At 34.9% G+C, this 14017-nt stretch overlaps 1 protein-coding gene across 4 annotated transcripts in view; it reads right to left on the reverse strand.

The window, feature by feature from the left end:
- The window catches only part of LOC107591094 (tyrosine-protein phosphatase non-receptor type 11-like), a 49389-nt gene extending 35594 nt beyond the window's left edge, over positions 1-13795 (reverse strand). For 3 of the 4 annotated variants that reach the window (XM_016280109.1, XM_016280106.1, XM_016280108.1), the window contains exon 1: positions 13613-13795. In XM_016280109.1, coding sequence (XP_016135595.1) covers positions 13613-13626 — 14 coding nt within the window. In that variant the 5' untranslated portion in view covers positions 13627-13795. Of the gene's footprint in view, positions 1-5515; positions 5588-13612 lie in introns of those variants that run through there. The other variant, XM_016280110.1, reaches the window with a different exon arrangement.
- Positions 13796-14017: the final 222 nt, after the last annotated feature.

Here is a 14017-nt window from a genome sequence, read left to right on the forward strand (position 1 = left end):
GTGTAAGGGGACAAGAGGTCATGTGTAATCTGGGTTAGTGTTGGGCCCCCAGCTGTCTGGCTGCCTGCAGCCCGTCTGTTCATACACTGGCTCCCTCATGTGAGAAGGCTTTGTGAATGGCCGTCCAGGGGTCAGAAGTAATTTTATCGGTGTGCTGTTTCTAAGCGTGGCTGCCTGCTAGGGGCCCCATCTCTTAATCTCACTTTAAGTGACCACACGTGGGTCACTTACTTTCATCTTGACAGAACTGTGCAAATTCTGACCACATTGTATGATTGCTATTATATACACATTACAGTTCAAAGGTTTGGGGTCAGTAAGATTTTCAAGAAGCCTCTTCTGCACACCGAGGCTGAATTTATTTGATTAAAAATATAGTAAAAACAGTAATATTGTGAAATATTATATTAATAGAAAAGTATTCTCTATTTTAATACATTTTTAAATGTAATTTATTCCTGTGATGGCAAAACTGAATTTTCAGCATCATTATTCCAGTCTTCAGTGTCACATGATCCTTCAGAAATCACTTTAATATGCTGATTTAGTGTGCAAGAAACATTTCTTATTATTATCAATGTCGAAAACAGTTGTGTGGATTCTTTGATCAAAATTCAAAAGAAAAACATTTACATGTAATTATATCTTTTGTAACATTATAAATGGCTTTACTGTCACTTTTCATAAATTGAATGTGTCCTTGATCAAAAGTTATCAATTTCTTTTTTTTAAATCTTACTGTCTTCAAACTTTTGAATGGTAGTGAACACATCATTTGTCAAATAATCTGCCTTTAATTCTTAAGTGTTGAATATAATAACAAAATAATATATAAATCTATATTGTTTTACGTGAATTCTGTTCCAGTATAAATTAATTAAAGGAATATTCAAGATTCAATACAAGCAAAGCAGAATCTGGCTCTCATTACAGAAAACAATTCTCAAAAATGCATTTATACGTTAGCTAGCTAGATACCTTGGCGACATTGAAATCAGCAGAAAGGTACAACAAAACGGTACAATAGTACATTATACAAAACAAATGCTTAAGTTTGCAAGACAATTTTGGAGCACTTGAGATGGACCGACCCATATATTAGATATGAATTTAGGCCAAAAACAAAATAGCATTGTGGGATGCACAGAGTTGAAACCTATGCATCTATAAACAAACGTGCATGACAAAGAAATGTAAGATTTAGTGACAATGCACAGTTTTCAACCGAATCCTGGTGCAGTATTGTGAACAAGTCCAAATTTTCTACAGAGTGCCTCAAATGTTGTCTAAAGATTAACTTGTATTTAAAAGCAGAGGTCTCTTAATGAACAGATGTGAGTATTGCGTCTTACCCTGATACTGTGAGTTTAAACTCTAACTCATTATTCTCCCTCCATCTTTCCATGCAAAGCAAGTAAGCATCACTCACTTCCTCCAGTTCTTCACTGCAGAGGAAGTGTTGTAGCACCCTTGACGTTGTATCTTATTCGTGGAGGCATTAGTAATGCTCCCTGGTGTGAGCATTAGTAATCACTGTTTCACTGGTCAGAGGGGATGTTGAGAGTTCTGAATCTCTTTCCTCCTCGTCATGACTCACTGCTTATGATTCTGTTTGTCAGAAGGTCTATATTTTCCCCTCCTGTCACATCATCATTATGCATAGTCACTAACTTCCCAATCTTTTGTAAAGTTTGCCACTAAAGCAAAAATATTAAAATGTATGTGGATTAATAATTCATTGACATTTCTGTCAGCACTTTTCCTCCTGACTGTGACTTTCAAAAAAGCAAGTCCAAGCAAATATATCCTAGAAACAAATTTGTACACAAATGTATGTACATGTTTGGAATTGTAAAAGAAAAGAATATAAAACCACGTAACTGATTTACCATACCATATACAGGGAAAAATATTATTATATATTAATATTTAACACAATGTAAAATACACAATTATACTGTAAAACACTGAATGAACAATGGGTTTTGGAAGTAAAATGTCTGAATTACATTATAAATTATGCTCAAATATGTATAATATTCAACAAGACAAGATATTAATGTTTACATTAAAATATTACTGGTTATGTTTTTTGGTAAAGTACTTTTGTCATTTTGTGTGTGTGTGTGTATGTGTGTGTGTGTGTATGACAATGTGCACTGCCTATACATGTTTATTAGTTCTTGTTTTTGGAACTGACACTGTTTTAGTTGTTTAAAAATGAAAAAGTAATACATTTATATACATTTATTTCATACTAAGTATAGTTCAAATCTATTAACATATTTACTGAGATATTGCTCGAGACGTACTGATAAAAAAAATTATAATTTAACTTGTGCACAAAGCACATTTCTTAATATTAAGCCTAAAATGTGTTTTAATGTCACTATTGACGAGGATTGTATGATCTTTAAATAACATTGTTCTTTAAATGCAAGATATTTAAAGTGTAGCTGAAGTATACTTGCAATAGTTCCACTTTAGCACAATCAAATATACTTCAGCATGCCTTTAGTTGGACTTCTGCACTTCTGCACAAATAAAGTGCATTAAGCACAAAATTAGTTGTTCCAATTTAGCAGACTTCAAGTATACCAGTTTAGTATGCCAGTAGTACAGTTGCAGGGTATTTTTTATTAAACACATAAATATGTTAATGTATTTGTAGTATACTTAGCATTAAATAAATGTATTTCAAATACATTTTAGTATATTTATTTTTCACTAGGGATACCTTATGACATGTATTGCCACCCTGTATGAGTTTATTTTTTGAGGGAATTTCTGATAAATTCAGCTGATTTTTTTTTTTTACAGTGTACAGGGCATACAAAAAATAGATATTTTAATATATCTATAAAATGCCCTGTATCATAAACATGCCCTATATGTCATGAAGAACTGAAAGAACGATAAAGCATTAAATGAGGTCTGTGCTGTATAGATAAACATGTCATCATACATCAGCTGATAATACATGGGCTCTACATCATTTCTGCAACATTAAAGCAAAAGACCAGAATATTCTGTTTTAGAATATTTAACTGAGACTTCAAATAATTCATTAGGATATGGAAAAATATGCAACCCACAAAAAATTCCATGCAAAGCAAGTAAGCATCACTCACTTCCTCCAGTTCTTCACTGCAGAGGAAGTGTTGTAGCACCCTTGACGTTGTATCTTATTCGTGGAGGCATTAGTAATGCTCCCTGGTGTGAGCATTAGTAATCACTGTTTCACTGGTCAGAGGGGATGTTGAGAGTTCTGAATCTCTTTCCTCCTCGTCATGACTCACTGCTTATGATTCTGTTTGTCAGAAGGTCTATATTTTCCCCTCCTGTCACATCATCATTATGCATAGTCACTAACTTCCCAATCTTTTGTAAAGTTTGCCACTAAAGCAAAAATATTAAAATGTATGTGGATTAATAATTCATTGACATTTCTGTCAGCACTTTTCCTCCTGACTGTGACTTTCAAAAAAGCAAGTCCAAGCAAATATATCCTAGAAACAAATTTGTACACAAATGTATGTACATGTTTGGAATTGTAAAAGAAAAGAATATAAAACCACGTAACTGATTTACCATACCATATACAGGGAAAAATATTATTATATATTAATATTTAACACAATGTAAAATACACAATTATACTGTAAAACACTGAATGAACAATGGGTTTTGGAAGTAAAATGTCTGAATTACATTATAAATTATGCTCAAATATGTATAATATTCAACAAGACAAGATATTAATGTTTACATTAAAATATTACTGGTTATGTTTTTTGGTAAAGTACTTTTGTCATTTTGTGTGTGTGTGTGTATGTGTGTGTGTGTGTATGACAATGTGCACTGCCTATACATGTTTATTAGTTCTTGTTTTTGGAACTGACACTGTTTTAGTTGTTTAAAAATGAAAAAGTAATACATTTATATACATTTATTTCATACTAAGTATAGTTCAAATCTATTAACATATTTACTGAGATATTGCTCGAGACGTACTGATAAAAAAAATTATAATTTAACTTGTGCACAAAGCACATTTCTTAATATTAAGCCTAAAATGTGTTTTAATGTCACTATTGACGAGGATTGTATGATCTTTAAATAACATTGTTCTTTAAATGCAAGATATTTAAAGTGTAGCTGAAGTATACTTGCAATAGTTCCACTTTAGCACAATCAAATATACTTCAGCATGCCTTTAGTTGGACTTCTGCACTTCTGCACAAATAAAGTGCATTAAGCACAAAATTAGTTGTTCCAATTTAGCAGACTTCAAGTATACCAGTTTAGTATGCCAGTAGTACAGTTGCAGGGTATTTTTTATTAAACACATAAATATGTTAATGTATTTGTAGTATACTTAGCATTAAATAAATGTATTTCAAATACATTTTAGTATATTTATTTTTCACTAGGGATACCTTATGACATGTATTGCCACCCTGTATGAGTTTATTTTTTGAGGGAATTTCTGATAAATTCAGCTGATTTTTTTTTTTTACAGTGTACAGGGCATACAAAAAAATAGATATTTTAATATATCTATAAAATGCCCTGTATCATAAACATGCCCTATATGTCATGAAGAACTGAAAGAACGATAAAGCATTAAATGAGGTCTGTGCTGTATAGATAAACATGTCATCATACATCAGCTGATAATACATGGGCTCTACATCATTTCTGCAACATTAAAGCAAAAGACCAGAATATTCTGTTTTAGAATATTTAACTGAGACTTCAAATAATTCATTAGGATATGGAAAAATATGCAACCCACAAAATATATATATATATAAAAAGTATATGTACTTTTTTTATATATATATATTTCTGAAACATCAAAGACTAAAATAAATCCAATCCAAACATCTTAGTAGATAATTGTGGGATTTAGGGGTCATCAGAAAATACATATATGAAATCTTCATTTTGCATTCTGTAAAACAGCAGGTGACACTAATCCCAGCTAAACTGTTATGTATTTTCATAAAACAATGATAGCGGGCTTAGTCTGACCCCTTAACCTTTCTTTTCAGTTCCCAAAACTGTTCTCAGCTCTTGACAAAAAATGTTCTCTGAAACTATAAGAACAGATAACAATAACTTCCCAGTTTCACGATAATAAAAAATAAAGATTGCACGTAGCAAAAAAACAGCAACTGGATGTGTTTCTCTTGTGATGGAGACCGTCTGGTCCTTTACTGGAACAGGTCTGTACAGATGCAGACATTCAGGCAAGGATCTGCACCCAGGAACAAACAGCTCCAGGTCACTTCTAAGCCTCACTGAGCTTCCAGCAGTTCTCCAGGAGCTTTCCTCCAGCACAACACACAGCCACAACAAACCACAAACCATCCTGCAAAGTGCGCACACACTTCTGCACAAGCAGCGGCACCGAAAGAAATGTGCAGCGCTATTGCATGTGATTTCGGCCGGGAAAACGGCATAGTTTGGATACAAAATGATAACAGCAACTAATGCCTCATGTTCCTACCTCACCATTCTGTTCGGAGCCTGTCAGAGCCCCTGATTTGCTTCAGAGTTTGGTAATCCACGCTCAGTACAGTCACACAAGGAGGAAGAGAGGGGGCAGGGACTTGTAGAAGTGCTGCTGGTTGGAAAGAGAGGTGGGGGTGTTTAATCTGGGATTTGGATGTGTGTGAGCTGCCCTGATAGGAAAGCCAGCCAGTACAATCAGCTTTTGAGCAACTGTCCATCCCTCCTGCCCCCCCTTCCTCTCTCTCTCTCTCTTTCTGAACATGACGCAGCGTTGCCATGCTGCCTGACACACTCTTACACCCCTTATCTGTGCTACCATTAGGTTTAAATGGAAAGTGGCAGCTTTTGGAAAAAACAGCACTGCACTCACAGCAAAAGAAAATTATAAAAAAATATAATGAAATTGTACGGTACAAGATTATATTCAAAGCAGCTTGGGTAATAAAGCATACTGACAAACTATAGATATTTTCATATTTGTATTGTTTTATGGCATTAGATAACAGGAATTTTGTTCTTAGTAAAAATACTATGCTTAAAAACAAGGTACATGCATACTCTTGCATTAGAATACACTTTTAAAAGTTTGGGATCAGTAAAAGCCTTTATGCTTTTGAAAGAAGATTCTAATGCTCACCAATGTAGTATTTATTTAATCAAAAATACAGTAAATATTATTTTTTTTACAAATTACAGTATTTGAATATATATACATATATATATATATATTTTTTTTCCCCCTCTGTTGCCAAAGTTGAAATTTCAGCAGCAATTACTCCAGTCTTTAGAAATCACTTACTGTAGGGAATTTGGTGTCTTTGAGAAACATTTATTATTATTATTATTATTATTAGCTGAACATGGTTGTGCTGCTTAATGAAGCGTGGAAAGTGTGGAAGATTCTTTGATGAAAAAAAGCTTAAAGGACAGCATTTATTAGAAATAGAAAGATTTTGTAACATTATAAATATCTATATTGGCGTTTTTGACCAATTGAATGTGTCCTTTTCTAATAAAAGCATCAGTTTCTTAGAAAAAACTTAAAAATCTTACAACAAAAACTTCTAAATGGTATGAAATTAATTTCACCTATTGTCTGAACTATTATCCCACCTACTGTCACAACTTTTTTTCTTGTTTTATGCATACATCTTACACAATTTAACAAGAATTATGATTGAAAACATTTAGCAATTGACTAATAAAAATAAACCTAATTCAAGCATCTTTCACAATTCTGATTCTCAAGTAAAGTTATTATGTTGGTTCAATATTTTTTACTGCTAAACAAAAAGATAATATTTTTTTTCTTTTTATCATGAAATAATGCTACTATAAGACAACAGTAACTTATTTTTTTAAACATGTGGAAGTTTAAAGGATGGTTTGTGCCTGCGCTCAAGCACTTTTAGTGTGCACTTGCCAGCTTCTGCAAACAGCATGCTCTGCTACTGTAGGTTGCATAAGTGTAAAATGCTTGCCAAGTAATGAAGTAATTGATTTGAAAAGAGACAAGAGTATATATGTGAATAACATGTACTGCTCAGGCTTACAAAGCTTTTTTCTAATTACAGACAATCTTTGGTATGAGTCACTATGGGACAGAGAGAATTAGGACAAACCTGATCGCCAGGAAAACACCCGGATTTCCCCAGAACGGAGCTGGACACAATATCATGAGTACAAAATATTAAGAGTTTAAACCCTAAACTTTAATTAAAGCTGAAGTGTGTCATTTCATAATTGCAAAAAATAATATTGACAGGTTTCCCTGCCATCTGCCATTGGTTGGACAAACAGACAGTTCAGGCGCTCCAAATATACATCAATGTTTGAGCCAATGTTGCTATGCCAGGATGCTCGAAAAAACCCATCAGTGTTTTCTGCCAAAGAGTCAGTGTTTAGACTTTCAAGGAATTAACCTACAAATGCCTCACTTCTGGCCATCTCCACATCTTAAACTGGGGCACAAAGTATTTTAAGGTCAAAAAATGGTACACTTCAGCTTTAAGTCTTATCAATTCTCTTTAATGCTTCATCATCATGGAAGTAATATTGCCCTGTAACTTCCCTTTAAACCTTATAAAACCTTATAAGGACACAATAAATGTAATCTAAGGCCATTAGTGTTATAATGGTCAGATTAATGAATGCAAAGGAAGAGCGCTTCTGTTCTTTTAGCTTCCTCTTCGATAAAATAAATGCATGACTTTCTCCCCTGGTTTAATAATTAACAGCCATTGTCCAGCTTGCAGCCTGATATACAGTGGGTACGGAAAGTATTCAGACCCCTTAAATTTTTCACTCTTTGTTATATTGCAGCCATTTGCTAAAATCATTTAAGTTAATTTTTTTTCCTCATTAATGTACACACAGCACCCCATATTGACAGAAAAACACAGAATTGTTGACATTTTTGCAGATTTATTAAAAAAGAAAAACTGAAATAACACATGGTCCTAAGTATTCAGACCCTCTGCTGTGACACTCATATATTTAACTCAGGGGCTCTCCATTTCTTCTGATCATCCTTGAGAGGGTTCTACATATAACAAAGAGTAAAAAATGTAAGGGGGTCTGAATACTTTCCGTACCCACTGTAAATAGCAATGAACTGGCAAAAAAAATAAAAATAATAATTCCAACAAGATGAACGAACACAACAGTTACTGAATGCATTTTAAAAAGAATACAACAATTTTAGTGATAATAAAACCAATATGCAAAATGCAAATAAGATTCAAAATATCTAAAACAGGAATGGCCACACAATCCTCTGTTGTCACATCCATATTGGCACATACTGTTGAGTGACACCAGAGACTCTCTTGCTTATGATAACTCGGGGGCACAAATGGGTTGTACAGTGAGGGCCACAGAGAGACAGAGAGAGAGAGAGAGAGAGAGAGAGAGAGAGAGAGAGAGAGAGAGAGAGAGAGTGAGCGATATCAGGCGGAAAGTGCTGCAGCAGTGTTCTGACAGGGGAACACACAGGCCCACGTGCACACAGTGAGCTGCCTCTTCTCTCTTACATAATGTTTCAAGTTCAACACAGTTGGCTATTTAAAGAAGCAGGCTCGGTGACAAAAAGCGATATACATAGTACCCCCAACTCAGCTTCAAAGACCCTCTCGCGTCTATATTGGGGGCAGACGGGTCCCTGTGGCTGGATTTTGGCACCGTTACTGGTATTTTTAGAAAAGCTGATTATGCTGCCACATGTCAGTCTAGCGGTGACATTGTACATCAGTTTAAACACACACGGTCTTGTAGTTTCTCATTTTACTTCATCTGTTCATTAGCTTAATTTTATTTAATGATTTTATATAATTCTGGTAATTTTTTCAGGATGTTTTTTTTAAATAATAAAAAAATATTGTTTTTATTTTATTTAAAATATTATAAATATCTTTACTGTCACTTTTGTTCAAGTTAATGCATCCTTGCTACGTTGTTTTTTTCTACTTAAAATTCCTACAACTGATAATAATTGATAATTGAATTTGAGAATGGTTTCTGAAGGATCATGTGACACTGAATGCTGTAATAACAGTTGATGAAACTGTAGCTTTGTCATCACATGAATACATTTCATTTGAAAATATTTTAACATAGGAAACAGTTGTTTTAAATAGCAATAATACTTCACAATATTACTGTTTTTACTGTACTTTTGATCAAATAAATGTAGCAATAGTAAGCATAAGAGAAAATATTTTAAATATGTTTATTATTCCAAACTTTTTTGACCAGACGTCTACACGTTGTGTAGAGATATACATAGTGTCAGGGTGCGCCCAGTCAGTTATGGGACATTACGGCAGCGAATCTGTATATACATATATATATAGTTTATATATATATATCCCATATATATATATATATATATATATATATATATAAAGTGGTGTCAAAATTTAAATTTAAAATATTTTACGCAATTAACACAGGGGCGGACTAGGGTTGGCCTCCCCACTCACAACTGCTGCTTCTGTCACTTTTTCTCTTGACAAGAAGTGCATTTATTCAGTTGCAGAACGACTGAGAATGGCAGACGTTTCAGACGTGCACTCCTCTTCACTTCGGCGAGTTAAACGAGTGCGGAAACGGTACTGTGCTCGCAGCGCATGCTCTTCAATTGCACGCACAAAGCTGCCGGCGGGCGCTGTCAGGGGCGAACTTACCCATTAGGCAAAGGTGGGCGACTGCCTTGGGCCCCCAAAAGCCAAGAGCCCCCTAAAATGCTTTTCATATAGGATATGCGCAGCCTGTATTACATATACAATATACATATACGTATATGGATGCCGTCTGCCCAGTTATAGCTACGGGACATTATGCCAGCAAATCTGAAAGTGTGAGTTAATTGATTAACCCCCAACCCCAAGTTAATTGATTCACCCCAAGTCTCCAAGCACATACATGTGAGGTCAAATCAATTCAATTCACATAACTAGAATGGTACATTGAAGGCTAGCAGCCTATCTCAGCCCTTACTGAGTGAGAAATATGTTGCCATTTTTGAACTCACCCTGGGTTAGACAGCCCAAGGACACGTGAAACTAAATCTAATGTCAACGATCATATTCAAATTCTCAACAGCTGATAACAACCCTTCCAATAGAAATAGCCTCCTGGATTGGGATCAAGACCTGGCTTTTCGTCCTAAATGAGAGTCTAGGAGAAAAATAAAAAAAGTGATGATTTCTGATATGAACAACGAAATGCACAACATCTGTATACTTCAACACACCGTCTCTATTAACTATATCAAGATTATGGAGATATGAATCTGTATAATCTACGCTTCATTTGATCTGATGTGAAATAATTCCTTAAATAATAAATACTGTGGGTTTAGAGTCATGCTGTGAGTCTGCTGGCCTGATTTTAAGGGTTCATATATAAAAGGATAAATGATAATCAGCAAGCCATCCATGATGTAAAATACCCACAAATTATGCAAATGTCACACTTTTGATTTTAATTTTAACATAAATGTCAATAGCACAAAGGAAAATGTAAACTACAATGATCCCAGTGCTTAAAAATGGATGACTGTGATAACAAAACCTTTGGTCGCAACTAACAGAATTCCTTGAAATTTTGGACAGACTATCTCATTTCACCACACTGAAGGCAGTTTTTTCTGTCTGTGAATTTTGAGTACTATCGATCCTGTCCCTTCTGCTTTCAGACAAACAAGTCAAACTCTCAGACATACTGACCCCAAATACTGACATACTGTTTTGTTTTGTTGAAAGAAATGAATACATTTATTTAGCAAGGATGCATTAAAATGATACAGTTTCTATTTCAAATAGATGCTGTTCAAATACATTTCTATTCATCAAAGAATCTTGGGGGGAAAGTATCACAGTTTCAACAAATATATTACAGTAAGCAGCACAACTGTTTTTAATATTGATAATGATAAGATGTTTCTTGAGCAGGAAATCAGCATATTATTAGAATGATTTCTGAAGGATCATGTGACACTGAAACTTGGGTAAGAGCTGCTGAAAATTCAGTGTTGCATCACAGGAATAAATTACATTTTAAAATACTGTATATGAAAACAGAAAACTGTTATTTTAAATTGAAATACCATTTCACAACGTTACTGTCTTTACTGTATTTTTGCTTCGGGTGGGCATAAGAGACTTCTTTCAAAAGCATTAAAAACATCTTACTGACACCAAACCTTTGAACACTAGTGTGGATGTAAATGGAGGGAAAACATGAGTGAATCACAAACTTAGTGTTTTATAGCACTGTTTGCAAATTTGTTTGTTAATTTATTTGTCTTTTAATGCCCTTAAGGTAATTTTTAGAATAGCACTTTGGTCAACTTGTTGTTTTTAAATGTGCTTTAGAATGAAAGAAAAAAAAGAAAGAAAAAAAGACTTAGTGTGGAAATTTTGACAACAGGCGACTATTTTCATGCAACCAAAATATTCATGACCCCATATTTTCATGACCCCACAAAAGTAACCACGCAATGAGCCATCTCTTCCTTTTTCCTCTTTCCTGTACACGCTTACTCACATGCACACAAAAGATGCTTTATGATCTAGAGAGAAATAAATAACAATAATGCCAAATTAAAAAAAAAAAAAAAGTAGCAGGTGGGATAAGTGACCATGAAAAATTATTCCACATTACATAAGGATAATAAAAATAAATCTCTTTTGCTCTTCCCAGAACTAGGAGCAGTGCAAATGTTCTTTACGGCAATGTGTTAAATATGCATGAACACTGAGCTAAGTAACTTTGTTAGCCTCCTCTTTGCAAAACCTCTTGTGAACAATAAAACATTTGTATGTGTAATATATGTAAATCCTATATTTTAATACATTTTCAGTTTCCTGTTTGTATAGCACAGATAACTGCAAATCTGCAAAATGTACAGTATAGGTCCCTGCACTTTTGCATATTAGACAGATCATCCTCTGTTATGTACTGTAAAGTGAGATCAGTTTTCACACCAGTTAAAGGGACATGTCAACATTTACTCACCCTCATGTTCTTCTAAACCTGTAAGACTTTTTTTCTTCAGTGGAACACGCACAAAAAGAGATGATGGTTTCAGTCAACATTCACTTTTTTTAATTGTATGGAAAAAGATGCAATGAAAGTGAGGTTTCTAAGGCTGACAGTCCCTAACATCTCTTTCTGTGCTCAACTGAAGAAACAGTCACACGAGTCTGGAAGAGTAAAGGACGACAGTTTACATGTTTAGGTGAACTATTCCTTTAATGAGATGAGAAGGACATCAGTAATGATAATCTAATGATGCTAATAATAGTCAATGGTAATTGTTGGCAGCAGAATCATTTATATAACAGATGATGTAAAGGCACAGTACAGGCCAAAGTATCACAGACTATTACTCTGACAAATGAAAGCTGCTGGTAAAGACATAACCAGCACTGAATCCTGAAACATGTTGTGCTAACGGTTAGTGAATACAGTAGATAGTGCAAGCTTAAAGCAACACTGAGTGTTGTTCACATGCTGTATGTTATTTACCCAAGGCCACCTGTGCAAACTCTCACAATAACTGACATGAGCTTCAGCTCTTTGTGTAGGTGCATTAACCCAGGGAATCTCTAGATCTCTGTTTATGCAGACATGACACTCAGAATGAAATACAAATCATATGCCCAACTTTAGGAAACAAACAGCGTCACACCACATTTATCCTTGGGTTAATGTCTTTTAGACACCGACTAAAGGCCTGTTCACTTCTAACCCTGGCTAAATTTAAAACTCTGCTCCAGCAAACGATTCTAAAATGCCTCAGGGCTTACCTTACTAAATATTAATGTGCATTGTGCAGTAGTCGACACAGATGTTTTGTTGTGTTTTAGAAGATTAAGTTATTAAAACAGGTTGCTTGCTGTATTTGTCCAATCAATTTTACTGACCTCATACATATGCAAATAAGGACGTTAACCCGGAGTTTCAAACATGCAGTGTGAAATCTATAAATAATGACTAACCCAGGATAAAGTGTGAATAGTGTGAAACATGTCACAAGATAACCAATTTCAAATGTGACATTTTAAAGTAATACATTTTTGCAGCTACATTTAGCCTACAGATAGGCTATTAGAGCTTGTGTATATTTTTCAATCTACTATCTCAAATCTCTGTCGTTAATGTTTTAAGTTATCATTTCAGCAACGACGTAGTAAATACAGTAGGAGGTCATTACCATAATTATTCTAATAAACCGCATCAATAAACTAATGAAGGACAGTTTAAATACTAGAGAGGGAGAACTGTTAGTTACTTTGCGCTGATTATTCATATTCAACATCCGGTAGCGAGAGCGACACAGGCTACAATCTACATGCTACTGAAATCAACGAAAGAATAAAAAAAGACTGAAACTATTCCTAAATAGTCTATGGTATAAAATCGTTGAGCGACGCGAACAGTATAATGGGCCAGACAGGATCAGGAGCATGGAGTAAAGACCGAGTCCGAATCATTGAGCTGCGTTTCGTGCTCGGTTCATTCATACATACAGTAACAGTAACCCGCAGCACCAGCTCTTGCAGTTTTAATGTAGCCTTCAGCTTACCTTCGAGACGTCATGGCCGTCCTGGGAGCTGTCAGATGTCAAAAGTGTGTAAGCGGACTGAGGGGGAAAGAGTAATAAAACGATTCTGCCTTCGCCGAGTGAGTCACTGCAGCAGAGCTGAGCGCGAGCGAGGGGCGTCAGTACACAGCGCCCAGCTCTCCAGCTCTCCAGCTCTCACTCACTCTCTCCGCCTCTCACTAAATGACTGGAAAAACTTTATCCAGCCGGTTCAAAACGAGTCAGTTATTATAAAGCTTGTACCATTTCCCAGGACCATATGACAGGATTAACCAGCCAGAAGTTGACACAACGACTCATTTTATTTTCTCAGTATATAAAGACCGGACGGTTTGGGCTGTAACACCGTTATTTAACCATTTATAACCGAGCTACAAAGGTGAAATC

Source organism: Sinocyclocheilus grahami, unplaced genomic scaffold, assembly GCF_001515645.1.
Source record: "Sinocyclocheilus grahami isolate Dianchi unplaced genomic scaffold, SAMN03320097.WGS_v1.1 scaffold137.1, whole genome shotgun sequence".
Taxonomy (NCBI): domain Eukaryota; kingdom Metazoa; phylum Chordata; class Actinopteri; order Cypriniformes; family Cyprinidae; genus Sinocyclocheilus; species Sinocyclocheilus grahami.